Raw genomic sequence first — 26,358 nt, forward strand, 5'->3', positions numbered from 1 at the left:
GGTGTTTGAAAAACAGTATTTTTATGGTGACATAGGTCCTAGGGGGATAATGGGGCATGGATTTGCATGGCCATAATAGTGTATATCTTTACATAAAGATCCTACTGTCATAAAAGATGGGATAACGGGGAAGAATGAGGATGCGGAAATTCACAAGGATAAAACAATGGGGGAGACATGCAAAAGGCAGAAAGAAGTTTTGCCTCGGAGTTTGACAATTTCCAAATGGCGATAACAACCGTTCTCAATCTATCTTAAGAGTTATAAATAAAGTTATGACTGAAAACTACACGCGTATTCTCTTATTATTGCTGCGTCGAAACTTAAATTGCCACCCCAGCTTGACTCCTAATTTGCCGTCGAGAAACGAAAAAAAAAGAGTCGTCTTTCATAAAACGTTATCCCCAAATTTATTGCTACCCCAGCTATTAAACACGCTATGCACTGAATTTTGCTTAAAATGGTAAATCTAAAAGCAGTACAGATACAAATCTGCCACTGATTTTGCTTGAGGGTACTAAAAAAAATTAATAGTTAGCTCTTCATAAGCTTCATTCTATGTAAACATACTATTACTAAAATATATGCCAGGAAAAAATAAACAGCATTTTTAATAGAGTACCACACAACAGCTAAGACAGTATTGTTAGCCACCATATACGATGTTTTGGTATGCCAGGCAACTATTTCGGTAAAATTGGCGGTCAGAACTTCCAATTGAGAGAGTTTGATAGAAAACATTTCCAGGAAATCCGTCTCCAGATATCCCCGAGTGCCCTGAGGGTCGAAGAATGCATTGGCTTTGACCAGTTGGTCCACTGTGACTGCGAAGCCAGCCATGTCAATGCAGAACTTTCGCTTCTTGTTGAAGAATCGGCCCATGTATTTGGTCCTCCAGTTGGCAAACTTACCATTCTAAAACAAACTCACTAACGTCGCAAGAAGTCATGTCCAACGACTGGCGAGGCAAACAATTTAGAAGCGGAAGACTGAATTCTTCCTAGGCTAGAGAAACTTTAGGTTACAAAAAAACACACATTGAATTCCGATTAAGTTATTAACAGCAAACAACTAAATGGGCAGTGTAGGTCAGAGTATAAATGAAATAAGCTAAATATATTACGGTTTAAATTGAGACAGTGGTACTATGAAAACTTAAAACTTTTCCATGCTGCCTCCAAAAATTTCTTACAAGGGATGGGTTCGAACCCCTGATCTCTCGGAAGAGACGTGGACATTAAACACTACGCTCGCTCAAGAATATCGAGAAAGCGTGATAAAGTCAAGCGTGATAAAGTCACTCGAGAAGTGAAATCGAAAGAATGCTTTAGAAGCAAACGGTGAAGCAAAAATTTTGTAAAAAGACATACACGTTTACGATAATTTCTTTCGAGAGCAATTAAACGGAGACTATCTGGGAGCTACTAAATCCCGATTGAGCTCGTCAGAGAAAAATCGATAATCGACAGTCGCTCTATTTGCTAAATACAGCCACAGTATTGACCGTACAAACCTACAACGATGCCTGTAGACTAGTAAAGAAAGTAGAAATGAAGGCACAACAGTTCTTCCTAGTCTTTAAGTGATTGACGTCGAGTTCTTAAACGGTTTTACATATTGAGGAATTGCTCAATTGAGCTTACATCAAACGTCTCCCAAATTAAAATCTTCCCACTGATAAATTATGTTTCCAAAAAGCTCTTTCCAAAACGCTTAATAATTATATATTAGAAGCCTACAAGAACTCTTCCTTGCCTAAATTCTTGTAAAATTTTGTTTAGACTTCTGCAGTTAACCACCTACCATAAAAACAGTTCCAGAGACAAGACAAAAATTATATTATTGTAACCCCCTGCGATAACAACATAGCCGGCAGATTGCCGGAAAATAGCCGTGATAGAAGCTTGTGGACTTCCATGAATTCAAACAACTAAAGAAAACATAGTTGGCAAATTGCCAGAAAATAGCCGCAATAGCTTCATAATATCAGTAGTCACAAAAAGAAGGTAAAAAAGAAACACCAAAAAATAAACTTATTCTTTTCATAAAGGGCTGAGATGTTAAATTTTGATTAAGAATCTGTATAGCTTATTGCTGTTTCTATTAACTGCTCTAAAATAACCTTCAAATAGAGTCACAAGCACTCATTTGACCTTCTCTCTTTGAATTAAAGCACAGAAAAGTCAATTTAAGAGTGAGGAAGTCATTTTTAAGAGTGAGGTAAGTCACGTGTGACCAAAAATTTAATCACGCGAATGAACAAAAAAACTAGCTCCACTAAGAGCAAAAAATGACGTCGCGCACGCAATTCAGTTGAAATTGCATGAACGAATGAACAAAAAGCAGATTTGAAGTGGTCTTGACGTCATATGATCGTAACAAAAATCGCGACGACGAAATAAAAAAAAACTAAAAGGCCAATAATAGCCTCAGCTATCGCTTCGAGGCCATTAATAAGATAGACAGATTGACCACCAGTCCTTTAATAGACCACTAGACTTTTGGGTTAGATTCGATCCGTCATTTTTATGAGACACATACGCTCTATAAAGAAAAAGCCCTAATAGAGCTTTTTTTTAAAATTAATATTCTAAATCAAAAGCTCAAGACTCTAATACTCAAGAATTAGGGCATATACGTTTGGCATTTCTTAGACGCACACTATTGATCTTCAACTAGTAAATTTTCATGTCCTCTTCAACATTAAAATTTCATGTCCTGACGTACAATTCAAACAATTTTCATTGACTAAAAAAACTAGACCTAGAACGGATTATGAGTGAATTAGGAAAACCATTTTTAAAATCAGATCCAAAAAAAATTTTTAAAAAAACAGAAAATCGACGTCAAAATGCCGCATGTGAACAAAGTGAACAAAAAACCACTAGCGAGAAATGGAAATTTCAAACAAAAAACTGGGCCTAAAATGAACTATGAATGGATTGGGAAAACGCTTTAGAAAAAAATTCTATCCAAAAAATTGAAAAAGTAAAAATCAAAGTGAACTTGCCGCATGTGAACAAAAAACCACCAGCGAGAAAGCGACTTCAAAAATCACGAAAATGTGAACAGGTCCTAAAAAAGATAGCGCCCCAATACAATTCAAATTCTTTGAATTGTAAAAAACCACGATGTCCCCAATAATAGCCGCTATCGCTTCGCGGCTATTAATAGTAGATATAATACAATCATACACTCACACTATCGGCCATTGGTCCTTCAACATCTTCGTTGACCAGCCCAACATTGAAGACTGACATGTTTTTGGTGGTGAGCAGACGCGGCAGCAGAGCAGAGTTGTATGTGTTGTCATCGTCAGCGAAGTACACAACAGAATGCGGATGACCACTGAACATTAAAAAAAGTTAAAAAGAGCTATCAGCAGTTTCCATTTTAGATGTTGAGTTGATAAGAACACTGTTATAGACGATGAGTCCAATTACAAATCGAAAGCCATGTCAACAAAACGGTTTCTACTCGACGAGAGGGGGTTCACACGTCAAAAAATAAGAAGCTCCACAGGCCGGTGCTGACAAATGAAGATCACAAATCTTTTCTGTAACAGCACCATTTAACACCTTAGACGAAAGAACCTCTGGCGATGGAAAGTTGCTTGCACCTGAGTGTACTTTGTACAGTAAAAAATTTGCGTTTTTATTTTACAAAAATTACGTGAACTGTAACCAACTTTTAACCAAAATGAACTTCTCTAAGAATTGAAGATTACCCGAAATGTGAGTGAATGAGTTTGATGGCTAGATTTCTCTGCTGAGCACCCTTGTTGTAGCTTGATGGAGCGTCTGACAGCTTCTGGCTGAGGTAAATGAGGCGAGGGAAGTCTTGCAGTGATTGATAAACTTCGTCGTGTCTGCAACCCGAATCCTCTATCACAATCCACACAACCTGCGCAACATTTAAACAGGTTAAACAAAGCATTCAAGCAATTAAAACGTTCAAATCCTGATTATATAAAAGTAAGACAGTTTTTGAACTTCATCATGTAAATTATTTGGCCGTTGAGTTTTCCATGTTCTTGCAGAAAAACGCAGAAAAATAGCAAATCTGAATAACATTGGTTAAGTAGCATTCCATATGAAATCGTTTTTACTTTCTCATACTGATGATTCAAGCAAAAAAAACTATTGCCAACCCAAAATTGGCTGAACAAACTGTAAGACAAGCATGTGCTGAAACTAAATTTGACTTTGTTATGCGAAAAATGCAATCTAGTTACAGCATTTTCCCCACAATACATTGGTATTGATTTTCAAAACAGGACATAGCTTGCAGATTGCCAGAAAACAGCCAAAAAATCTTCGTAGATCTGCAGTTACAGAAAGATAGTAAAAGAAACCGACCAAAAAAGAAACTTCCTTTTAATTAAATGCTGAGATGTTATAGTATCTGTAAGAAACAAGAGACATCCTTTAAGAGACATTTTCTCTTTGAAGTAAAGTGAGAAAAATAAAGTTCAAAGTGAAGTCATTTATGAGAAAGCAGTAAGTCACGCGTGACAAAAAACTCACGCGAATGAACAAAGCTCGTTCCACTAAGAATGAAAAATTACGTCATTCACTCAATTCAGTTGAAATTGCATAATAAAATGAACAAAAATCAGAACGTGATTAAGACGTCTTATGGTCGAATCCAAAATCAGCAGGTCATATCAAGCACTACAATCCAAAGAATTGAATTAAGGACCTAACACTTAATATTTGTACAGCAATATCAAATTAAAAACAAACAAAAATATAGAAACAATTAGAAAACTTCGTTTTCCAAGAGGTGTTTTAAGAAACGATAATAATACGTTATATTATTAACATAAAGCATACTAAATAATTTCAATTTGAACAATATTGACCCTTGCGCATCCTTAGAATGAATACTCAATGCAACAACCTACTGGGAAACGAAGGCAGAAAAGGCAAAAAGAGGCAAAACTAATGAAACTGAAAGAAACCAGAAAAATCAATGGATTCAAAGTAAACAAAACTACAATCCAGAATTTTTAATCACAGCGAAGCACAAAACTTAAAAGTGGTAAAAGATATTTTAGAGCACTAAAAAGACGGCAAGATACACAAATTCAGTTAAAGAAATCGAAACAAACGATTTCTCAATCAATAAAAGAATTAGCTAAAAATTGAATCAAAGTTGATCAAAAACACACCACAATACAAAGCCCATCATAAACGTTTTTTTAATTAATGACAAGACCACAAGAACAAAAGTGGAAGACTAAAAAATCCATTTTTATTTATTGAAAAGAATTATTTTTATAAAAAAGACTAATATGTACTCAGCCGACAAATTTTATTCACTTTTTCCTCACTAGTAAGCACTGAATCTTGTTATAAATGAGATTTTAAGAAGACAGCAAAAAACCACTCTTTCATTACATGTCATTATTGAGAATCAGTGAGAAGACAGCAATTAGTACATGCAAAACGCGAAAATTCAAATACTTTTTGAAAACGAAGAGCGCTTAGTTCACAGCAAGCAATATCTATGACCCAAGACAAACAACCCAATTGATTTAGACATCGTTAGTAATGAAACCTGTCATTAACGAAACTAAGAGATACGACAAAAAATTAACAATAAAAACTTGAACACAAAAAATTGTCAGCATTTGATGAAAACAATTAGAGCCGAAGCCAAAAGAAATAAATAGCCTCCAACTGACAAAAACAACTCGAACAGTTTGTCCTCCATTCATATCCAATGCGACCTGTCCCTAATACGATAAACTGACAAGAAAACAAAGTTCAACAATTACACGTGAAACACAAAAAATAACTAAAAATTTTAATCAAATAATCACAAAAACCACTATATTTGGACTCACACTATTAATTAGGTTCTTTTATGTCTGATTAGCAGCCAATAAGACCTGTCATCAATGATACTGAGTGACATGAGTAATATTTGAAAAAAAAGTACAAAAAAAAACATTCAGTACTATTTTATGACAAAACAATGTCAAAGTCATAAGAAGCTAAAGCTGCCCATTGATGAATTAAAGCAGTTGCAAATAGGCGCAATTAGAACAAAGAGAACGCAAGAGAAAAAATAATAATAAAAGCAAGGTCAAATTGACGTGAGTCAATAAAATTATCTCGGAAAAACAGAAAATTTAATCGAAAACAGATTTCTCACTCCACATTAAAAGTAGTTTGACAAAAAAATCACGACTCCGCTCTACTCGATATGTCCTTCCTTTACAGCTATAGTCTGACAAAAATCACCACTCTAATTTGACTTCTCATTGACATGAAAAAGCCGAAAAAAGTATGAGTGTTAACACATCTTGAAAAGACAGCACACAACAAACTTTGGGTTATAAAAACCAAGAGAAGACCAAAAATAGCCCCAGCAATCGCTCTGCGGTTATTAATAAAGTTGTCACAATCAAGTAATGAGTAATATTTCAAACGAAGGCATATCAAGAGGTGAGGTGAATTGCCCATGTTCGGTTCCTTCGGATAATGAATGCAATCCACAAGCCAGTCCATGAGAACGGCGTCACTTGTTGCAGTAACATAAGCTATCGCGATTATAAAATGATAAAACATGTTTTCGAAATTGTTACTAAACATATTGCTAAAGTAATCGGAGGGCTGAAAAAACGTCAATTAAGTTTACACAATCATTCAATTTCGGTGAACTGCTAGATATTTTAACCCAAAAATAACAACCAAATAATTTGAAAGTGCAACTAAAAAAGAGTCGGCTCACGCTGGTAGAAAGAAAACTTCAATCACCAAGCTGATCACATTTTTCAAACTGTCGTGGTGTGGAAACCTGTTTCCGTTAGTTTACTGATGCCAATAAGCAGTTCAAATGACTGTACGATGCACTTTACTGGTTTATCTATTTCCTAATTGAGAACTAAGTATTTTGACGTAGGTGACGGGAATTACAATTCAAAGAATTTGCATTGACTAAACAAAGAATCTTGAGATGACTAGGATTGCAGTTTGAAAAAACCTGGTCAAAATAGGTGAAGGTCAACCGATGAGGGCAGGGTTGTAGGCCCTGGAGGTTTCGAGCGAGGGGGGAGGGGGGGGGGTTGTGTGTGTCTGTGTGTGTGTGTATGTGTGTTGGGTGAAGGGTTGGGGTAGCGCTGGACGAGAGGGGATTACTATGGATATAAAAAAGCGAAATTAATTCTTTCAACTTTCAGATGGTAGCAAACGACTTTAATTACTTGATTAATTGTTGATGATTATATTGTTTTCATTAATTATCAGGGCATTTTTGAATTTCGGTCCTTTCTGTAAAATTTGACTAGGTAATGACACCAAACATCCAATTTCTTTGGAAACAAACACTATTTTCTCCATTGATTGATGATTTTATCACTTTGCGACCATACGTTTTTTTAAATGTGTAACTGATACACATCAATATTTCTGGTTATCTTTTTGTCTTTCTACATAGAGCCTGTCATGAGATTTTAAAAAGACAGCAAAAAATAACTTTCATTACCTGTCGTTATTGAGAATTAGTGATAAGACAGCAATTAGTAAAAACAACTACATGCAAAACGCAAAATCTCGAAAGCTTTCCGAAGACTCAAAGATTTTTCGAAAACAAACAGCGTTTAGTTCACATAAAGCAAAAACTACGACCTGAGACAAATAACGAAATTGACTTTTCGTTAGCATCGTTAGCAAATAACGAAACCTGTCATTAATGAAACTACAAAGTACAACAAAGTAACAAAAAAACTCAAAGAACACAAAAAATCGTCAACATTCCTTGAAAACATTTAGAGCCGAAGCCAAAAAACCATAGCCGTAAACTGACGGAAAAAAAGAAGAGTTTATTCATTAGGATCCAATGAGACCTGTCCCTAATACGATTTACTGATAAGTTCAAAAAATAAACCAGAAACTCAAAAAAATGTTTGAGAGTGAACAGTCGCGAAAATCACTACATATGGAGTAGCATCATTAGTTAGGTTCTTTTATGTCTGATTAACAGCCAATAAGACCTGTCATCAATGATACTGCCCGATAGGACACAGTTGCATCTGAAAAAGGGGGACAAAATGTTAACATTCACTAATATTTTGACAACAAACAATGCCAAAGTCAAAAAAAGCTATAGCTGCCCATTGATGAATTCAAGCAAATTCAAATAGGCGCAAGTAGAACACATTTGTATCATTTAACTTTTACGCAAGAGAATAAACACTGAAAGCAGAGTCACATTGACACGAGAAAAAAAAATTATCTCTTAAAAAGAGAAAACTTGTTCGAAAACCGATTTCTCACTGCTTTAAATGTAGTTTCAAACTCAGTGATCTGCTTGATATGTTTAGTCCAGAATTCACATCCGAACAATTAGAATGTGCAATCAAAAAATAGAAGCCTTACTCTGGTAGAAAGAAAACCTCACATTTTTCAAACTGTCGTGGTGTGAAAACCAATTTCCGTTAGTTTCTCATGACAGTTGGCAGCTCAAATGACCGCACAAGGCACTTTACTGATTTATGTAATCCTTAATTGAGAACCAAGTATTTTGATTTTGGTGTCCAGAATTACAACTCAAAGAATTTGCATTGACTAAACAAAAATAATCTTTAGATGACAAGGATTGCAGTTTGAAAAAAACTGATCAAAACAGGCAAAGATCAAGCAATGGGGGCAGGGTTGTAGGGGCGAGGGGTGTCAAGCGACGGGGGGTGGGGTATTGCCAGGTTTGTTTGCGTGTTGGGGTAGGGTTGGAAGGAACGCATTCACTTTCTTTGGTAGGAAACATTATTTTCTTCAATGGTTTTGTTTTGATTGATGGTTTTGACTTTGCTATCATAAGTTTTTTTAATGTGTTACTGATACATGTCAAAATTTTTGGTTCTCTTTGATGTCTTTTTACAAAGACCCTGTCAAAAATGAAGTCTAAAAAAGAGCGCAAAAAAAACTTTCACTGCCTGTCATTATTGAGAAAAAGTGATAAGACAGCAATTAGTACAACTACATGCAAAACGGAAAAAATCGAAAGATTTCCAAACGTTCAAAAATTTTTTGAAAATGCAAAGCTTTTAGTTCACATAAAGCAATAGATATGACCTAGAGTAAAAACGCAATTAATTTTTTCGTTAGCAACTGAAAAAGCCTGTAATAATTGCAACTAAGAGACAAGACGACAAAAAAAAGTAAAACCCGAAGAACACAAAAAATCGTCAAAAATTCTTGGAAATAATTAGAGTCGAAGCCAAAAAACGATAGCTTTCAACTGTCAACAATAAATTGAACAGTTTATTCTGTATTCCGATCCAATGAGACATGTCCCTAATAAGACAACTTGATAAGACAACGAAAAGTTCAACAAAAACAGGAGAAACCAAAAACTTCACTAACAACTTTTGAGAACAAATAGTCACGAAAACAATTAGATATGTGTAGTATCATTTAATTAGCTTCTTCTTTGTCTCATCAGCAGCCAATAAGACCTGTCATCAATGATACTGAGTGATAGAACATGAGTAATATCCAAAAAAAAGGGGGACAAAATTAAAACATTCACTAATATTTTAAGACAAAACAATGTCAAAGACATAAGAAGCTAAAGCTGCCCATTGATGAATTCAAGCAGTTGCAAATAGGCGCAATAAGACAACATAGAACGCAAGAGAAGAAACAATGAAAGCAAAGTCAAACTGACGCACGTGAAAAAAATTATCTCTGAAACACAGGAAATTTGTTCGAAAACAAGTTTCTCGCTCCACTTTAAAAGTAGTTTCAAACTCGGTGAACTGCTTGATGTTTTAGCCCAAAACTCACACCCAAATAATTTGAAAGTGCAATTAAAAAATAGTAGCTTCACGCTGGTAGAAAGAAAATTTCAATCACCAAGCTGATCACATTTTTCAAACTGTCGTGGTGTGAAAACCAGTTTCTGTTAGTTTACTGATGTCAACAAGCAGTTCAGATGACCGTACAATGCACTGGTTTATCTATTTCCTAATTGAAAACTAAGCATTTTTTCTTCGATGAAGGGAATTACAATTCAAAAAATTTCATTGACTAAACAAAAATCTTGAGATGACGAGGATTGAAGTTTGAAAAAAAAACCTGATCCAAAGAAGTTCAAGCAATGGGGGCAGGGTTGTAGGGGCGGGAATTTCAAGCGACGAAGGGTACTGCCAGGGTTGTGCGCGTGTTTGTGGGGTAGGGTTGGTAGCACTGGACGAGAGGGGATTTCTATGGAGATAAAAAAAAGACAACTTCATTCTTTCAGATGGTAGCAAACGATTTTGATGACTTGATTAACCGTTGCCAAATTGTTTTCATTAATTATCAAAGTATTTCTGAGTGTTTCCCCTTTCTGTAATTTTTTTGGCTGGTTAATGACACAAAGCATCAACTTTCTTTGGATGAAAATATTATTTTCTTAAATGGTTTTATGTTTTGATTGATGATTTTGAATTTGCGACCATAGGTTTTTTAAATGTATTAATTATACATGTCACTATTTTTAAAAAATTGAACAGTTTATTCTCCATTCGGATCCAATGAGACCTTTCCCTAATGAGATTAATTGATAAGACAACAAAAAGTTCAACAAAAACAGGAGAAACTAAACAATACTAAAAACTTTTGAGAACAAATAGTCACAAAAACAATTAGATATGTGTAATATCATTCATTAGGTTCTTCTTTGTCTAATCAGCAGCCAAAAGGACCTCTCATCAATGATACTGAGTGATAGAATAGGAGTAATATCTAAAAAAAGGTGAACAAAATTAGAACATTCACTAATATTTTATGACAAAAAAAAATGTCAAAGTCATAAAAAGCTAAAGCTGATCATTGATGAATTCAAGCAGTTGTAAACAGGCGCACTTAGAAAAAAAGAACGCAAGAGAAGAACCAATGAAAGCAAATCAAACTGACGCACGTTAAAAAAATTATCTCTGGAAAACAGAAAATATGTTCGAAAACCAATTTCTCACTGCACTTTCAAAGTAGTTTCAAACTCAGTGAATGGCTTGATGTTTATAGCCCAAAACTCACAACCAAATAATTTGAAAGTGCAATTAAAAATTAGTAGCCTCACGCTGGTAGAGAGAAAATCTCAATCGTCAAACTGATCGCATTTTTCAAACTGTAGTGTTGTGAAAACAAGTTTCTGTTAGTTTACTCATGCCAACAAGCAGCTCAAATGACCGTCCAATGCACTGTACTGGTTCATCTATTTCCTGATTGAGAACTAAGCAATTTTTCTTTGATTTCCGGAATTACAATTCAATAAATTTGCATTGAATAAACAAAAAATCTTGAGATGACTAGGATTGATGTTTGAAAAAACCTGATCCAAATATCTGAAGTTCAAGCGATTGCGGCAGGGTTGTAGGGCAGGGAATGTCAAGCGACGGAGGGTACTGCGAGGGTTGTGTGCGTGTTCGGGGTAGGGTTGGTAGCACTGGACGAGAGGGGATTTCTATGGAGATAAAAAAAAGACAACTTCATTCTTTCAGATGGTAGCAAACGATTTTGATGACTTGATTAACCGTTGCCAAATTGTTTTCATTAATTATCAAAGTATTTCTGAGTGTTTCCCCTTTCTGTAATTTTTTTGGCTGGTTAATGACACAAAGCATCAACTTTCTTTGGATGAAAATATTATTTTCTTAAATGGTTTTATGTTTTGATTGATGATTTTGAATTTGCGACCATAGGTTTTTTAAATGTGTTAATTATACATGTCACTTTTTTTAAAAAATTGAACAGTTTATTCTCCATTCGGATCCAATGAGACCTTTCCCTAATGAGATTAATTGATAAGACAACAAAAAGTTCAACAAAAACAGGAGAAACTAAACAATACTAAAAACTTTTGAGAACAAATAGTCACAAAAACAATTAGATATGTGTAATATCATTCATTAGGTTCTTCTTTGTCTAATCAGCAGCCAAAAGGACCTCTCATCAATGATACTGAGTGATAGAATATGAGTAATATCTAAAAAAAGGTGAACAAAATTAGAACATTCACTAATATTTTATGACAAAAAAATGTCAAAGTCATAAAAAGCTAAAGCTGATCATTGATGAATTCAAGCAGTTGTAAAAAGGCGCACTTAGAAAAAAAAGAACGCAAGAGAAGAACCAATGAAAGCAAATCAAACTGACGCACGTTAAAAAAATTATCTCTGGAAAACAGAAAATATGTTCGAAAACCAATTTCTCACTGCACTTTCAAAGTAGTTTCAAACTCAGTGAATGGCTTGATGTTTATAGCCCAAAACTCACAACCAAATAATTTGAAAGTGCAATTAAAAATTAGTAGCCTCACGCTGGTAGAGAGAAAATCTCAATCGTCAAACTGATCGCATTTTTCAAACTGTAGTGTTGTGAAAACAAGTTTCTGTTAGTTTACTCATGCCAACAAGCAGCTCAAATGACCGTCCAATGCACTGTACTGGTTCATCTATTTCCTGATTGAGAACTAAGTAATTTTTCTTTGATTTCTGGAATTACAATTCAATAAATTTGCATTGAATAAACAAAAAATCTTGAGATGACTAGGATTGATGTTTGAAAAAACCTGATCCAAATATCTGAAGTTCAAGCGATTGCGGCAGGGTTGTACGGCAGGGAATGTCAAGCGACGGAGGGTACTGCGAGGGTTGTGTGCGTGTTGGGGGTAGGGTTGGTAGCGCTGGAGGAGAGGGGTTTCTATGGAGATAAAAACAGACAACATAATTCTTTCACATAGTAGCAAACGACTTGACTAATCGTTGATCAAATAAATTGTTTTCATTATTTATAAAGGTGTTTTTGAGCTATGTCCGTTTCTGTAAATTTTCTGACTGGTTAATGACACAACACATCCAGTTTATTTGGAAGAAAAATTATTTTCATTGGCTTTGTTTTGATTGATGATTTTGACTTTGCGACCATAGAACTTTTTTAAATGTGTTACTGATACATGTCTTTTTACAAAGACCCTGTCAAGAATTGAGTCGTAAAAGGACAGCAAAAAAACTTTCACTGCCTGTCATTATTGAGAATAAGTGATGAGACAGCAATTTGTACAACTACAAGCAAAACGTAAAAATTCGAAAGATTTCCAAAGGCTCAAAGATTTTACGAAAACGAAAAGCTTTTAGTTCACATAAAGCAAGAGCTATGACCTGAAAGTAATTACGCAATTGATTTTGTTTGTTAGTATCGTTAGCAACTGATGAAACCTGTAATAAAAGCAACTAAGATAAGACAACAAGTAATAAAACTCGAAAAACACAAAAAATCGTCAACATTTCTTGGAAACAATTAGAATTAGAGCCAAAGCCGAAGAAAATCATAGCCTTCAACTGTCAAAAAAAAATTGAATAGTTTATTCTCTATTATGATCCAATGAGACCTGTCCCTAATAAGACTAATTGATAAGACAACAAAAAGAGCAACAAATACAAGAAACTCAAAAATTCACTAAAAACTTTTAAGAACAAATAGTCACGAAAACAATCAGATATGGGTAGTATTATCAATTAGTTTCTTTTATGTCTGATTAGCAGCCAATAAGACCTGTCACCAATGATACTGAGTGATAGAACATGAGTAATATCCAAAAAAGGGGGACAAAATTAAAACATTCACTAATATTTTAAGACAAAACAATGTCAAAGACATAAGAAGCTAAAGCTGCCCATTGATGAATTCAAGCAGTTGCAAATAGGCGCAATAAGACAACATAGAACGCAAGAGAAGAAACAATGAAAGCAAAGTCAAACTGACGCACGTGAAAAAAATTATCTCTGAAACACAGGAAATTTGTTCGAAAACCGATTTCTCACTCCACTTGAAATGTAGTTTCAAACTCGGTGAACTGCTTGATATTTTTAGCCCAAACTCACACCCACATAATTTGAAAGTTCAATTAAGAAATAGTAGCCTCACGCTGGTAGAAAGAAAACTTCAATCACCAAATCGATCACATTTTTCAAACTGTAGTGGTGTGAAAACCAGTTTCTGTTAGTTTACTGATGTCAACAAGCAGTTCAGATGACCGTACAATGCACTGGTTTATCTATTTCCTAATTGAAAACTATGTATTTTTTCATTGGCGTCCGGAACACAATTCAAAAATTTTGCACTGACTAAACAAAAAATCTTGAGACGACTAGGATTGAAGTTTGAAAAAAACCTGATCCAAATAGGTGAAGGTCAAGCGATGGGGGCAAAGTTGCAGGGAAGGGGGTGTCAAGCGACGGAGGGTACTGCGAGTGTTGTGTGCGTGTTGGGGGTAGGGTTGGTAGCGCTGGAGGAGAGGGGTTTCTATAGAGATAAAAACAGACAACATAATTCTTTCACATAGTAGCAAACGACTTGACTAATCGTTGATCAAATTAATTGTTTTCATTATTTATAAAGGTGTTTTTGAGCTATGTCCGTTTCTGTAAATTTTCTGACTGGTTAATGACACAACACATCCAGTTTATTTGGAAGAAAAATTATTTTCATTGGCTTTGTTTTGATTGATGATTTTGACTTTGCGACCATAGAACTTTTTTAAATGTGTTACCGATACATGTCTTTTTACAAAGACCCTGTCAAGAATTGAGTCGTAAAAAATTGGATATCGATATGTTTATCGCAGACAGTTGTGAAATGCTTCACTAAAAAGCCCGTCCAGCAAGTTGCTCGAGGTCACAGCTAATGGTTTTGATAACTGAAGGCCAAATTTCCAAGAAACTTGAAATTTGAGTTCTGAAACTTTATGCTTTTTTGTTTACAATAACACATATCGAAATCTGTATCTCTTATTCAATTGATGGCTTATTATAAACATGAAAATGACTTCAATTAGTTTAGTAAAAATTCGGAGTTTTGTAACCTAACGACTTTCGCTCAATGATGACAGGCCCCACGGGCTTCCTAAGAAATAAGATAATTAGATGTGAATCTATCTACGATTTTAAAAAGTTAGTGGTTGCTATGACTTTTGAAATCATTTGGCATCAAAAAAACAATAGATATTTGAACTTTGCCCCTTTTCTTTACCTTTTTCTCAATTCATAAAATAAGACAGCTGCCATCTGGTGTCAAGTAACTACAAGTTAACTTGTTTACATTACGATTATTGTGACACTGTTTTACTTTGTTACCAAGTGTTTTCAAAAATGATATTCAGTTCGATCCATATTTATTGTTGACTTTTATTCTTTTCGATTGTCTCGCAGTCTCATTAGTGGCAGGTCTCGTCTGCCATCTAATGCCGCAGTACTTATGCCATTTATTGTTCCGACCCCACTTGCTCGGGGAGGGAACCATATCTTCAGATTTTTTTTGTTTAACCAAATTGGATATCGATATGTTTATCGCAGACAGTTGTGAAATGCTTCACTAAAAAGCCCGTCCAGCAAAGAGTGTGAAAATAAAATGCTTTTAGAGGCTTTTTCGAGGCGTTATTAAGGTATAAACGTTGTAAACACATCATTTTTTTGATAATTTTTGTAAATTTTTGTACAATTACGTTTTTTTTCAATATTTCCAGCTTTTAGAAGCCCTAGAACAATGTCGAGGCTAATTGTTTGTCTCGTAGTTTTTTTGAAGAAGAAAAAATTGCATTTGGTTGCAGAATTTTTGATATTTAGAGAAATCTTTTTTTTGGGGCCTTTTACTCCTAAATTTTTTTCTTGTGTTTCTCTGGCAGAGTATGCAAAATGCGATGCATTTGTGTTTATGGTGAAGCTATGTTGCTGTTGTCTGAAGTGGTCTGCGGGCAAATATTGACTTTGACACTAAAAGTTTAAAATTTATAAAATAATTTTTTCATTATGTCAAATTGTTACTGAGTCTCAATACTGACATGTATCATTGAATTTCTCACGAAGGCCTGATTCCGAATTAAAAGTTTCTGTCAATGATTTCCTTAAATCTAATTGTTTGAGCAAAAACCTGGATTTTTAACTAAATTTTTGCCTATGTTCCGGCTTTTTGTGTAATGCAACCCAATACTGAGCGGTCTCGTTGATATTCTAACAAGGTCAGATTAGTCTAAAAAATCTTTTGTGGTTTATGGCAATGATTACTTCAAATAAAATTCTAGAAATTTTGAGCTCTTGACTTATTATTTTTTTCTTTTCTGCAGTTTTGTCAGCGTCTAAGGGAACGGAAGATTTGATTATTTTTCAGTAGTCGGCAAAAAAGTCTAAGTTGCTCGAGGTCACAGCTAATGGTTTTTATAACTGAAGGCCAAATTTCCAAGAAACTTGAAATTTGAGTTCTGAAACTTTTTGCTTTTTTGTTTACAATAACACATATCGAAATCTGTATCTCTTATTCAATTGATGGCTTATTATAAACATGAAAATGACTTCAATTAGTTTAGTAAAAATTCGGAGTTTTGTAACCTAACGACTTTCGCTCAATGATGACAGGCCCCACGGGCTTCCTAAGAAATAAGATAATTAGATGTGAATCTATCTACGATTTTAAAAAGTTAGTGGTTGCTATGACTTTTGAAATCATTTGGCATCAAAAAAACAATAGATATTTGAACTTTGCCCCTTTTCTTTACCTTTTTCTCAATTCATAAAATAAGACAGCTGCTATCTGGTGTCAAGTAACTACAAGTCAACTTGTTTACATTACGATTATTGTGACACTGTTTTACTTTGTTACCAAGTGTTTTCAAAAACTGATATTCAGTTCGATCCATATTTATTGTTGACTTTTATTCTTTTCGATTGTCTCGCAGTCTCATTAGTGGCAGGTCTCGTCTGCCATCTAATGCCGCAGTACTTATTCCATTTATTGTTCCGACCCCACTTGCTCGGGGAGGGAACCATATCTTCAGATTTTTTTTGTTTAACCAAATTGGATATCGATATGTTTATCGCAGACAGTTGTGAAATGCTTCACTAAAAAGCCCGTCCAGCAAGCTGCTCGAGGTCACAGCTAATGGTTTTGATAACTGAAGGCCAAATTTCCAAGAAACTTGAAATTTGAGTTCTGAAACTTTTTGCTTTTTTGTTTACAATAACACATATCGAAATCTGTATCTCTTATTCAATTGATGGCTTATTATAAACATGAAAATGACTTCAATTAGTTTAGTAAAAATTCGGAGTTTTGTAACCTAACAACTTTCGCTCAATGATGACAGGCCCCACGGGCTTCCTAAGAAATAAGATAATCAGATGTGAATCTCTCTACGATTTTAAAAAGTTAGTGGTTGCTATGACTTTTGAAATCATTTGGCATCAAAAAAACAATAGATATTTGAACTTTGCCCCTTTTCTTTACCTTTTTCTCAATTCATAAAATAAGACAGCTGCCATCTGGTGTCAAGTAACTACAAGTTAACTTGTTTACATTACGATTATTGTGACACTGTTTTACTTTGTTACCAAGTGTTTTCAAAAACTGATATTCAGTTCGATCCATATTTATTGTTGACTTTTATTCTTTTCGATTGTCTCGCAGTCTCATTAGTGGCAGGTCTCGTCTGCCATCTAATGCCGCAGTACTTATTCCATTTATTGTTCCGACCCCACTTGCTCGGGGAGGGAACCATATCTTCAGATTTTTTTTGTTTAACCAAATTGGATATCGATATGTTTATCGCAGACAGTTGTGAAATGCTTCACTAAAAAGCCCGTCCAGCAAAGAGTGTGAAAATAAAATGCTTTTAGAGGCTTTTTCGAGGCGTTATTAAGGTATAAACGTTGTAAACACATCATTTTTTTGATAATTTTTGTAAATTTTTGTACAATTACGTTTTTTTTCAATATTTCCAGCTTTTAGAAGCCCTAGAACAATGTCGAGGCTAATTGTTTGTCTCGTAGTTTTTTTGAAGAATAAAAAATTGCATTTGGTTGCAGAATTTTTGATATTTAGAGAAATCTTTTTTTTTGGGGCCTTTTACTCCTAAATTTTTTCTTGTGTTTCTCTGGCAGAGTATGCAAAATGCGATGCATTTGTGTTTATGGTGAAGGTATGTTGCTGTTGTCTGAAGTGGTCTGCGGGCAAATATTGACTTTGACACTAAAAGTTTAAATTTGCTGCAGTTTTCTGCGTCTAGTTTTCTGCGTCTAAATTTGCTGCAGTTTTCTGCGTCTCCGTTTTCTTTTCTGCAGTTTTGTCAGCGTCTAAGGGAACGGAAGATTTGATTATTTTTCAGTAGTCGGCAAAAAAGTCTAAGTTGCTCGAGGTCACAGCTAATGGTTTTTATAACTGAACGCCAAATTTCCAAGAAACTTGAAATTTGAGTTCTGAAACTTTTTGCTTTTTTGTTTACAATAACACATATCGAAATCTGTATCTCTTATTCAATTGATGGCTTATTATAAACATGAAAATGACTTCAATTAGTTTAGTAAAAATTCGGAGTTTTGTGCATTGTCACTCAATTTCCTTTTGCTAAATTTGTTTGTTCACAGTTGCGCCAATCAATTATCCTGATTACTTAAAACAGTTTGTCTGTCTATGGATTGTATAACTCAAAGCTCTGAATGTTTCCATTTGACAGCAAAGTATTTTAAAACTTGTTTCCCAAATTTCAACAGATTTTGGGAAAAAATTTGCCCCTCAATATCGCTTGTCGACATAAAAATTATTATACTTAACAAGAGAATCCATCTGCTCCATAACCAAAAGTTTGCCTGCTCTTAGTAGTTTCCGTTATTGCAATTTTCTGTGAGGATATATTTAGTTTTGAAATTTCAATACCAAAAATTTGCAGTTCAGGTTTTTTTTTACATTCCCATATCTGGGTGCACATTTATTTGATGACAAATTTATAAAAACAGCTTTTGGTAAATTCCGATTCTTTTCGATTGTCTCGCAGTCTCATTAGTGGCAGGTCTCGTCTGCCATCTAATGCCGCAGTACTCATTCCATTTATTGTTCCGACCCCACTTGCTCGGGGAGGGAACCATATCTTCAGATTTTTTTGTTTAACCAAATTGGATATCGATATGTTTATCGCAGACAGTTGTGAAATGCTTCACTATAAAGCCCGTCCAGCAAGTTGCTCGAGGTCACAGCTAATGGTTTTTATAACTGAAGGCCAAATTTCCAAGAAACTTGAAATTTGAGTTCTGAAACTTTTTGCTTTTTTGTTTACAATAACACATATCGAAATCTGTATCTCTTATTCAATTGATGGCTTATTACAAACATGAAAATGACTTCAATTAGTTTAGTAAAAATTCGGAGTTTTGTCCATTGTCACTCAATTTCCTTTTGCTAAATTTGTTTGTTTACAGTTGCGCCAATCAATTATCCTGATTACTTAAAACAGTTTGTCTGTCTATGGATTGTATAACTCAAAGCTCTGAATGTTTCCATTTGACAGCAAAGTATTTTAAAACTTGTTTCCCAAATTTCAACAGATTTTGGGAAAAAATTTGCCCCTCAATATCGCTTGTCGACATAAAAATTATTATACTTAACAAGAGAATCCATCTGCTCCATAACCAAAAGTTTGCCTGCTCTTAGTAGTTTCCGTTATTGCAATTTTCTGTGAGGATACATTTAGTTTTGAAATTTCAATACCAAAAATTTGCAGTTCAGGTTTTTTTTACATTCCCATATCTGGGTGCACATTTATTTGATGACAAATTTATAAAAACAGCTTTTGGTAAATTCCGATTCTTTTCGATTGTCTCGCAGTCTCATTAGTGGCAGGTCTCGTCTGCCATCTAATGCCGCAGTACTCATTCCATTTATTGTTCCGACCCCACTTGCTCGGGGAGGGAACCATATCTTCAGATTTTTTTGTTTAACCAAATTGGATATCGATATGTTTATCGCAGACAGTTGTGAAATGCTTCACTAAAAGCCCGTCCAGCAAAGAGTGAAAATAAAATGCTTTTAGAGGCTTTTTCGAGGCGTTATTAAGGTATAAACGTTGTAAACACATCATTTTTTGATAATTTTTGTAAATTTTTGTACAATTACGTTTTTTTCTCACTATTTCCAGCTTTTAGAAGCCCTAGAACAATGTCGAGGCTAATTGTTTGTCTCGTAGTTTTTTTGAAGAATAAAAAATTGCATTTGGTTGCAGAATTTTTGATATTTAGAGAAATCTTTTTTTTGGGGCCTTTTACTCCTAAATTTTTTTCTTGTGTTTCTCTGGCAGAGTATGCAAAATGCGATGCATTTGTGTTTATGGTGAAGGTATGTTGCTGTTGTCTGAAGTGGTCTGCGGGCAAATATTGACTTTGACACTAAAAGTTTAAATTTTATAAAATAATTTTTTCATTATGTCAAATTGTTACTGAGTCTCAATACTGACATGTATCATTGAAGTTCTCACGAAGGCCTGATTCCGAATTAAAAGTTTCTGGCAATGATTTCTTTAAATCTAATTGTTTGAGCAAAAACCTGGATTTTTAACTAAATTTTTGCCTATGTTCCGGCTTTTTGTGTAATGCAACCCAATACTGAGCGGTCTCGTTGATATTCTAACAAGGTCAGATGAGTCTAAAAAATCTTTTGTGGTTTATGGCAATGATTACTTCAAAATTCTAGAAATTTTGAGCTCTTGACTTATTATTTTTTTCTTTTCTGCAGTTTTGTCAGCGTCTAAGGGAACGGAAGATTTGATTATTTTTCAGTAGTCGGCAAAAAAGTCTAAGTTGCTCGAGGTCACAGCTAATGGTTTTTATAACTGAAGGCCAAATTTCCAAGAAACTTGAAATTTGAGTTCTGAAACTTTTTGCTTTTTTGTTTACAATAACACATATCGAAATCTGTATCTCTTATTCAATTGATGGCTTATTATAAACATGAAAATGACTTCAATTAGTTTAGTAAAAATTCGGAGTTTTGTCCATTGTCACTCAATTTCCTTTTGCTAAATTTGTTTGTTCACAGTTGCGCCAATCAATTATCCTGATTACTTAAAACAGTTTGTCTGTCTATGGATTGTATAACTCAAAGCTCTGAATGTTTCCATTTGACAGCAAAGTATTTTAAAACTTGTTTCCCAAATTTCAACAGATTTTGGGAAAAAATTTGCCCCTCAATATCGCTTGTCGACATAAAAATTATTATACTTAACAAGAGAATCCATCTGCTCCATAACCAAAAGTTTGCCTGCTCTTAGTAGTTTCCGTTATTGCAATTTTCTGTGAGGATATATTTAGTTTTGAAATTTCAATACCAAAAATTTGCCGTTCAGGTTTTTTTTTACATTCCCATATCTGGGTGCACATTTATTTGATGACAAATTTATAAAAACAGCTTTTGGTAAATTCCAAAAGCAAGCCTAACATAGCGACAACTCACGATTTAGCTTCTGATTGTCTAGCTTGGGTGACCCTATTTAAACCTTAAGAAGAGTGGAGGTAAAACTTTTGAACCTCAGCACTCAATTATAAATCTAAATTGAGATCTTACACTATAATCAAAAAGAAATGGAGGCCAAGCAAACTGATAAAGTTGTCAACTGCCAGTTTTATAATTTCAAAACTACAAATATCAATTTCTGGAACTCACTTTTTGTCGTTTGTTATAATTAGTGGTTAACTTGATAGGATTGTTTTTAAAATATGTAATTTCATTTCAGCTGATTCAAATTCAGTCTTTACTGTGTTCTAGCGTTGTTTTCAATTGAGGAAAATTGATCTGTCTGGTTTTAACCCTTTTTGGATACAAGAACATCGGATAACTTTTTTTAAATAAAGGAACTAATCAGTCTAGCAAATGCAATGTTTTTCTATTGGTGCGTAAAGGAAATTGTCGCAATTGGTCTCCGGCTAACCTACCATTTTGTTGACTTTAGGCACTGCCTGTTCTCATTAAAATTTTGTCCATTTTCTGATCTTTTACTCAGACCCAAAACTGAGAGGTCTGGTTGATACACTATCGAGGTCTAATAGACCTAAATTACGCTTTTTTGCTTTATTGAACTATTTCAAAACTATTTCTATAACCGACTGACTAATCTATAACCTCTTGGGTAACCTCTAACTGAATTTGAGATGACTTTTCATTCACACTTTAGATTTGAGTGGGTGCAGAGGTTATTTTGTTCTCTGTTAACTTATAAATCTAAATTGAGAGATTAAATTCGACTCGAAACTAATTCGAGGCAACTTTTGCAGTAAAATAGTTAGAGATATTTTAAAATGACAAAACATGTTCAGTTTTTCCGAAATTGTCACTAAGCATATTGCTTAAGTAATCAGAGGGCTGAAAACCACGCAATCACGTTTACACAATCATTCAATGTTGGTGAACTGCTTGATATTTTAGCTCAAAACAAACACTCAAATAATTTGAAAGTGCAATTTTAAAATAGTCGCCTCACGCTGGTAGAAAGAAAACCTCAATCGCCAACTTAATCACATTTTTCATGCTGTCGCGGTGTGAAAACCAGCTTACCTAATATTACTGATGTCAATAAGCAGTTCAAATGAACGCACAATGCATTTTAATGGCTTATCTATTTCCTAATTGACAACTAAGTATTTTGATTTTGGTGTCCGGAATTAAAATTCAAAGAATTTGCATCGATTAAACAAAAAATCTTGAGATGACTAGGATTGCAGTTTGAAAAAAAAACCTGATCAAAACAGGTGAAGGTCAAGCGATGGGGCAGGGTTGTAGGGGCGGGGTGTCAAGCAACGGTGGGGGGGGGGGGGGGGGGTTACTGCCAGGGTTGTGGGCGTGTCGGGGGTAGGGCTGGTAGCGCTGGACGAGAGAGGGTTTCTATGAAAATAAAAAAAAGCAAACTTAATTCGTTCAGATTGTAGCGAAGGATTTTAATGACTTAATTTTTGCTGAAATCATTGTGAGAAAGGGCCAGAGCTCTGGCCCTTTCTGTAAACTTTATGACTAGTTCATGATACCACACATCCACTTTCTTTGGAAGCAAACTCATTTTCTTCATTGCTTTGGTTTTGTTTTGATTGATGATTTTATGACTTTGCGCCCATACGTTTTTGTTGAAAAATGTGTTTCTAATACAGGTCAAAATTTCCGGTTCTCTTTGTTATCTTTTTACATAGTCTCTTTCAAAAGAGGCTTCACTGATTTGCAACTCATGTCGAAGAAAACACAAAATCTTTTCACTTAATGTTTGATGGCTTTAAAAGCTTCAACAATTTTTGCGAAATTAAAATTTCTGTTTTGCTTGTATTTGTGTTATTTTGGAACCTTATGACTTTCTCTCAATGATGACAGGCCCCATGGGTTTCCTAGGAAATCAGATAATTAGATGTGAATCTATCTACCGTTTTAAAAGTAAAAGTGAGTGGTTGCTATGACTTTTGAAATCATGTGGCTTTAAAAATTCAATAGATATTTGAACTTTGCCCTTTTCGTTCCACTTTTTGTCAATTCATTAATAAAACTCAAAATAGAGTTTAAAAAAACAGATATTCAGTTTGATCCATTATAAATGTCATGTTGATTTGATTTGCTTTTCGCTTGTCTCGCAGTCTTACTAGTAGCCGGTCTCGTCGGCCATCTAATGCGGCAATAATTATTGTTCCAACCCTACTTGTTCGGGAAAGGAACCATATGCTCAACTGGATTTTTGGTTCAATCAATAATAGTATATCGACTGACTAATCTATAACCTCTTGGGTAACCTCTAACTGAATTTGAGATGACTTTGCATTCACACTTCAGATTTATCAGTGAGTGCAGAGGTCATGTTTCTTCTCTTTTTACTTATAAATCTAATATGAGAAATTAAAGTCGAATCGAAACTAATTTGAGGCCATTTGTTTCTTGAAAGACATTTCAGTTTTAGATTTAACTTGGAAATTACATAGATGTTGATTTTTGGCTCTCATTTACTGTTTTTTAGGTAGACAATTGAGATTGAGGGAACATTATCTGCAATCGGGAGCCTCCTTTTTTGAGTTTTTAACGATTTTGTTTACTCATACACCAATTATTCCCACAAAGATTTTTTGAAAAATACTCATTCGCTCCTTCATGTTAAATTTAGAAAACATCATCTCAATCTAATTCCTTCTCAAAAAATTCCTTCCTCGACAAAAGTTTTATTGCACTTCCAGATGCAAAATATCTCCAAAAACAGGTCTTGAAGAGACGCAAGACTCTTGAAACAAATGGCGCTGTGTTTCAACAACACGACTTATTAGGGCAGGATAACACTTTGAACTATGAATTCACCAGTATATAGAAGACTTTAAATATATTTAAGATCTCAGAGTAAACGTCTTTAAATATGTTTATTATTAATTAGGTTTATTAATATTATTAAATTCTTCTTTTATATAATGGTGAACTCAAAGCTCAAAGTGTTATCCTGCCTTAATAAGTCGTGTTGTTGAATCACTTCGCCATATGTTTTCAATACCCGTTTTTGCGGATATTGCGAGTTTCAAAGTTGAAACGCAAGCAAACATCAAAATGCCAATATCTGCAAGTTTTAAATTTCAACTTTGACGTTTTAAACGTTCGCTTGCGTTTCAACTTTCAGCTAAGGACTATGTTGTGCCTATATAAACGTTACAAACTGATGAAAGAAGCATTTTATTTCTGCTATCTCTGTTCAAAGAAACCAACCATACTAACGCTAGAAAATAAACAAATATTCTCGGTTACATTACCTTGTCAACCAACATAAGTGACTGCTTCATTCGCAACAGATCCGGAATCTGGGTTAACCTCTGATAGGTGGGCGTGATCACAATCAGGTACTTCTCATTTGTATGCACCCGTTTCATCACTCCGTCTGCACCTGTTCCGATCTGGTCCGAGAGACATCTGGCTGTTTGTAGGACTGGCTTTGTCCATTCCGAGGCACTGTACCAGATGTAGATGCAGAATAGGAGTATAAATATTAAATACACACTTCGCGGATCATAACGCTGCTGCAGTCCGCCCATTTCATTTCAGCCTTGAAAGGTAGTAGCAATTTGAAATTGGCTTTGTAGATTTTGAACAACTCAAAACTTGTAATATTTAATTGTAATGAACATTAAGCTCTCAAACAAACACGGCAATTTCAAGTCTTCTCAATAAATCTAATAGCCTCTTTGTCCACTAGACATTTCATCTCAAGCTGCTGTTCAATAACACCAACTCAATTGGGTATATCCGCGTTTAAAATAGCGAAGTTGAAATTTAGAGTCATTTTCGAGAACACCAAGTAGATGCGTGACATTTTCATGACGATACGTGAAATACAGAAGCAACAAAATCAGATATCCACTATTACTACTCAGCACAGTAAACGATTAAACGATGAAACATCAAATTAAAGGGAACGAAAAAGATCTACAATTTCTAAGATCTGAAATAATGATCACAATTTGGATCACAAGTTAGCAAAACCAAGAACAACGTAGTGATTTTTTAATCTTGATTTTAAGATGAACAGAATCAACTGAATACCGGAATAAATTACAGATTGTTAGAAGATACCTTATGCTCAGGAAAAAAAGTTCTTTGAATCTTTAATCACGGCAAGTCAATCAGAATTTCAATTGCTCTTTTTTTTAAAAAAAAAAATGTCCCACTGATAGTTCCAAGTGCGGCTAAATACAAAGCACAGTAAAAGAAAAGAGCTATCATAATCAATTTCAACGAAAAAAATCAATTTTTGTTTTCACAGTACACATTTTTCATTTCTTCAAAATGTACTCTGTACAGCTGTTCTTCCAAAATAGAATTCTTACCTGCATCTGAACTAGCAAAAAATGTGAACGACCCATCAAATTGATCTTGAACCTATTCCTGTTAACATAGAAATTCACTCAGGCAGAACCAGCAATTTGCGTCAAGTAGACACCATCATGCCCAGTAGATTACTGGAAAACAGCCGCGATTGATTCGATTGATTGGGATTTCAAACAGCAATAGAAAACGAATTGAAAATTTTTTCTTACAACCGAAAATCAAAAGTACTTCTCATTTTGACTGCATTTGATAATTAGGCTTATTTGTGCTTACTAATTAGACGATAGCGGTATTCGTATCAATAACATTCAGGATTAGACGAAACTTGCCAAGAGAAGTTAGAAAAACCTTTAAGCAAAAATGACGAAGTAATAAAATATAGCCTGAACACATCCATAGACGATTCGAAGAGTCGTGTCTGCCTACGAAAATTCCCTTTTCGATAATCTTAACTGACTAAAACTAATAAAGAAGAATAACAAAAAAAGCTGTTATATAATATAAGCGCACATAAGAACAACACGACTTCCTTAATCACATTGAGAACTTCAAAGAGCTCAAACAAAGATTTGAAAATACTGACAAACTGCACTAAATTTATTTAATAAATTAAAATGGGCAAGACATTGCTAAGAAGACTAAAAATCAGCAAAAGCTTTGAAAAACCTCGAATTCAGTATAAGACTCGTATAGACAACCAAAAATACTTCAAAACTACAAAAAAAAA

At 34.4% G+C, this 26,358-nt stretch overlaps 1 protein-coding gene across 1 annotated transcript; it reads right to left on the reverse strand.

Moving 5' to 3' along the window:
• Nucleotides 1-522: 522 nt before the first annotated feature.
• On the reverse strand, nucleotides 523-24,870 carry LOC142340722 (galactosylgalactosylxylosylprotein 3-beta-glucuronosyltransferase sqv-8-like). Its single transcript, XM_075391421.1, has 4 exons — nucleotides 24,560-24,870; nucleotides 3,728-3,903; nucleotides 3,201-3,348; nucleotides 523-915 (listed from the first exon to the last, which is right to left on the reverse strand). The coding sequence occupies exons 1-4, from the start codon at nucleotides 24,836-24,838 to the stop codon at nucleotides 535-537; spliced, it is 984 nt and encodes a 327-aa protein (XP_075247536.1). The 5' UTR covers nucleotides 24,839-24,870; the 3' UTR covers nucleotides 523-534.
• Nucleotides 24,871-26,358: the final 1,488 nt, after the last annotated feature.

The sequence above is a fragment of the Convolutriloba macropyga genome, chromosome 6 (genome assembly GCF_964194025.1).
Source record: "Convolutriloba macropyga chromosome 6, txConMacr16.3, whole genome shotgun sequence".
NCBI lineage: Eukaryota > Metazoa > Xenacoelomorpha > Acoela > Convolutidae > Convolutriloba > Convolutriloba macropyga.

Excerpts from the sequence above, each read along its gene's own strand:
- LOC142340722 (XM_075391421.1), bottom strand. The coding sequence starts at position 24,838 with ATGGGCGGACTGCAGCAGCGTTATGATCCGCGAAGTGTGTATTTAATA. Across the intron at positions 3,349-3,727 it reads CTCATTCACTCACATTTCGG|TGGTCATCCGCATTCTGTTG; the intron begins GTAATCTTCAAT and ends TTTAATGTTCAG. Across the intron at positions 916-3,200 it reads AAGGACCAATGGCCGATAGT|AATGGTAAGTTTGCCAACTG; the intron begins GTGAGTGTATGA and ends AGTTTGTTTTAG.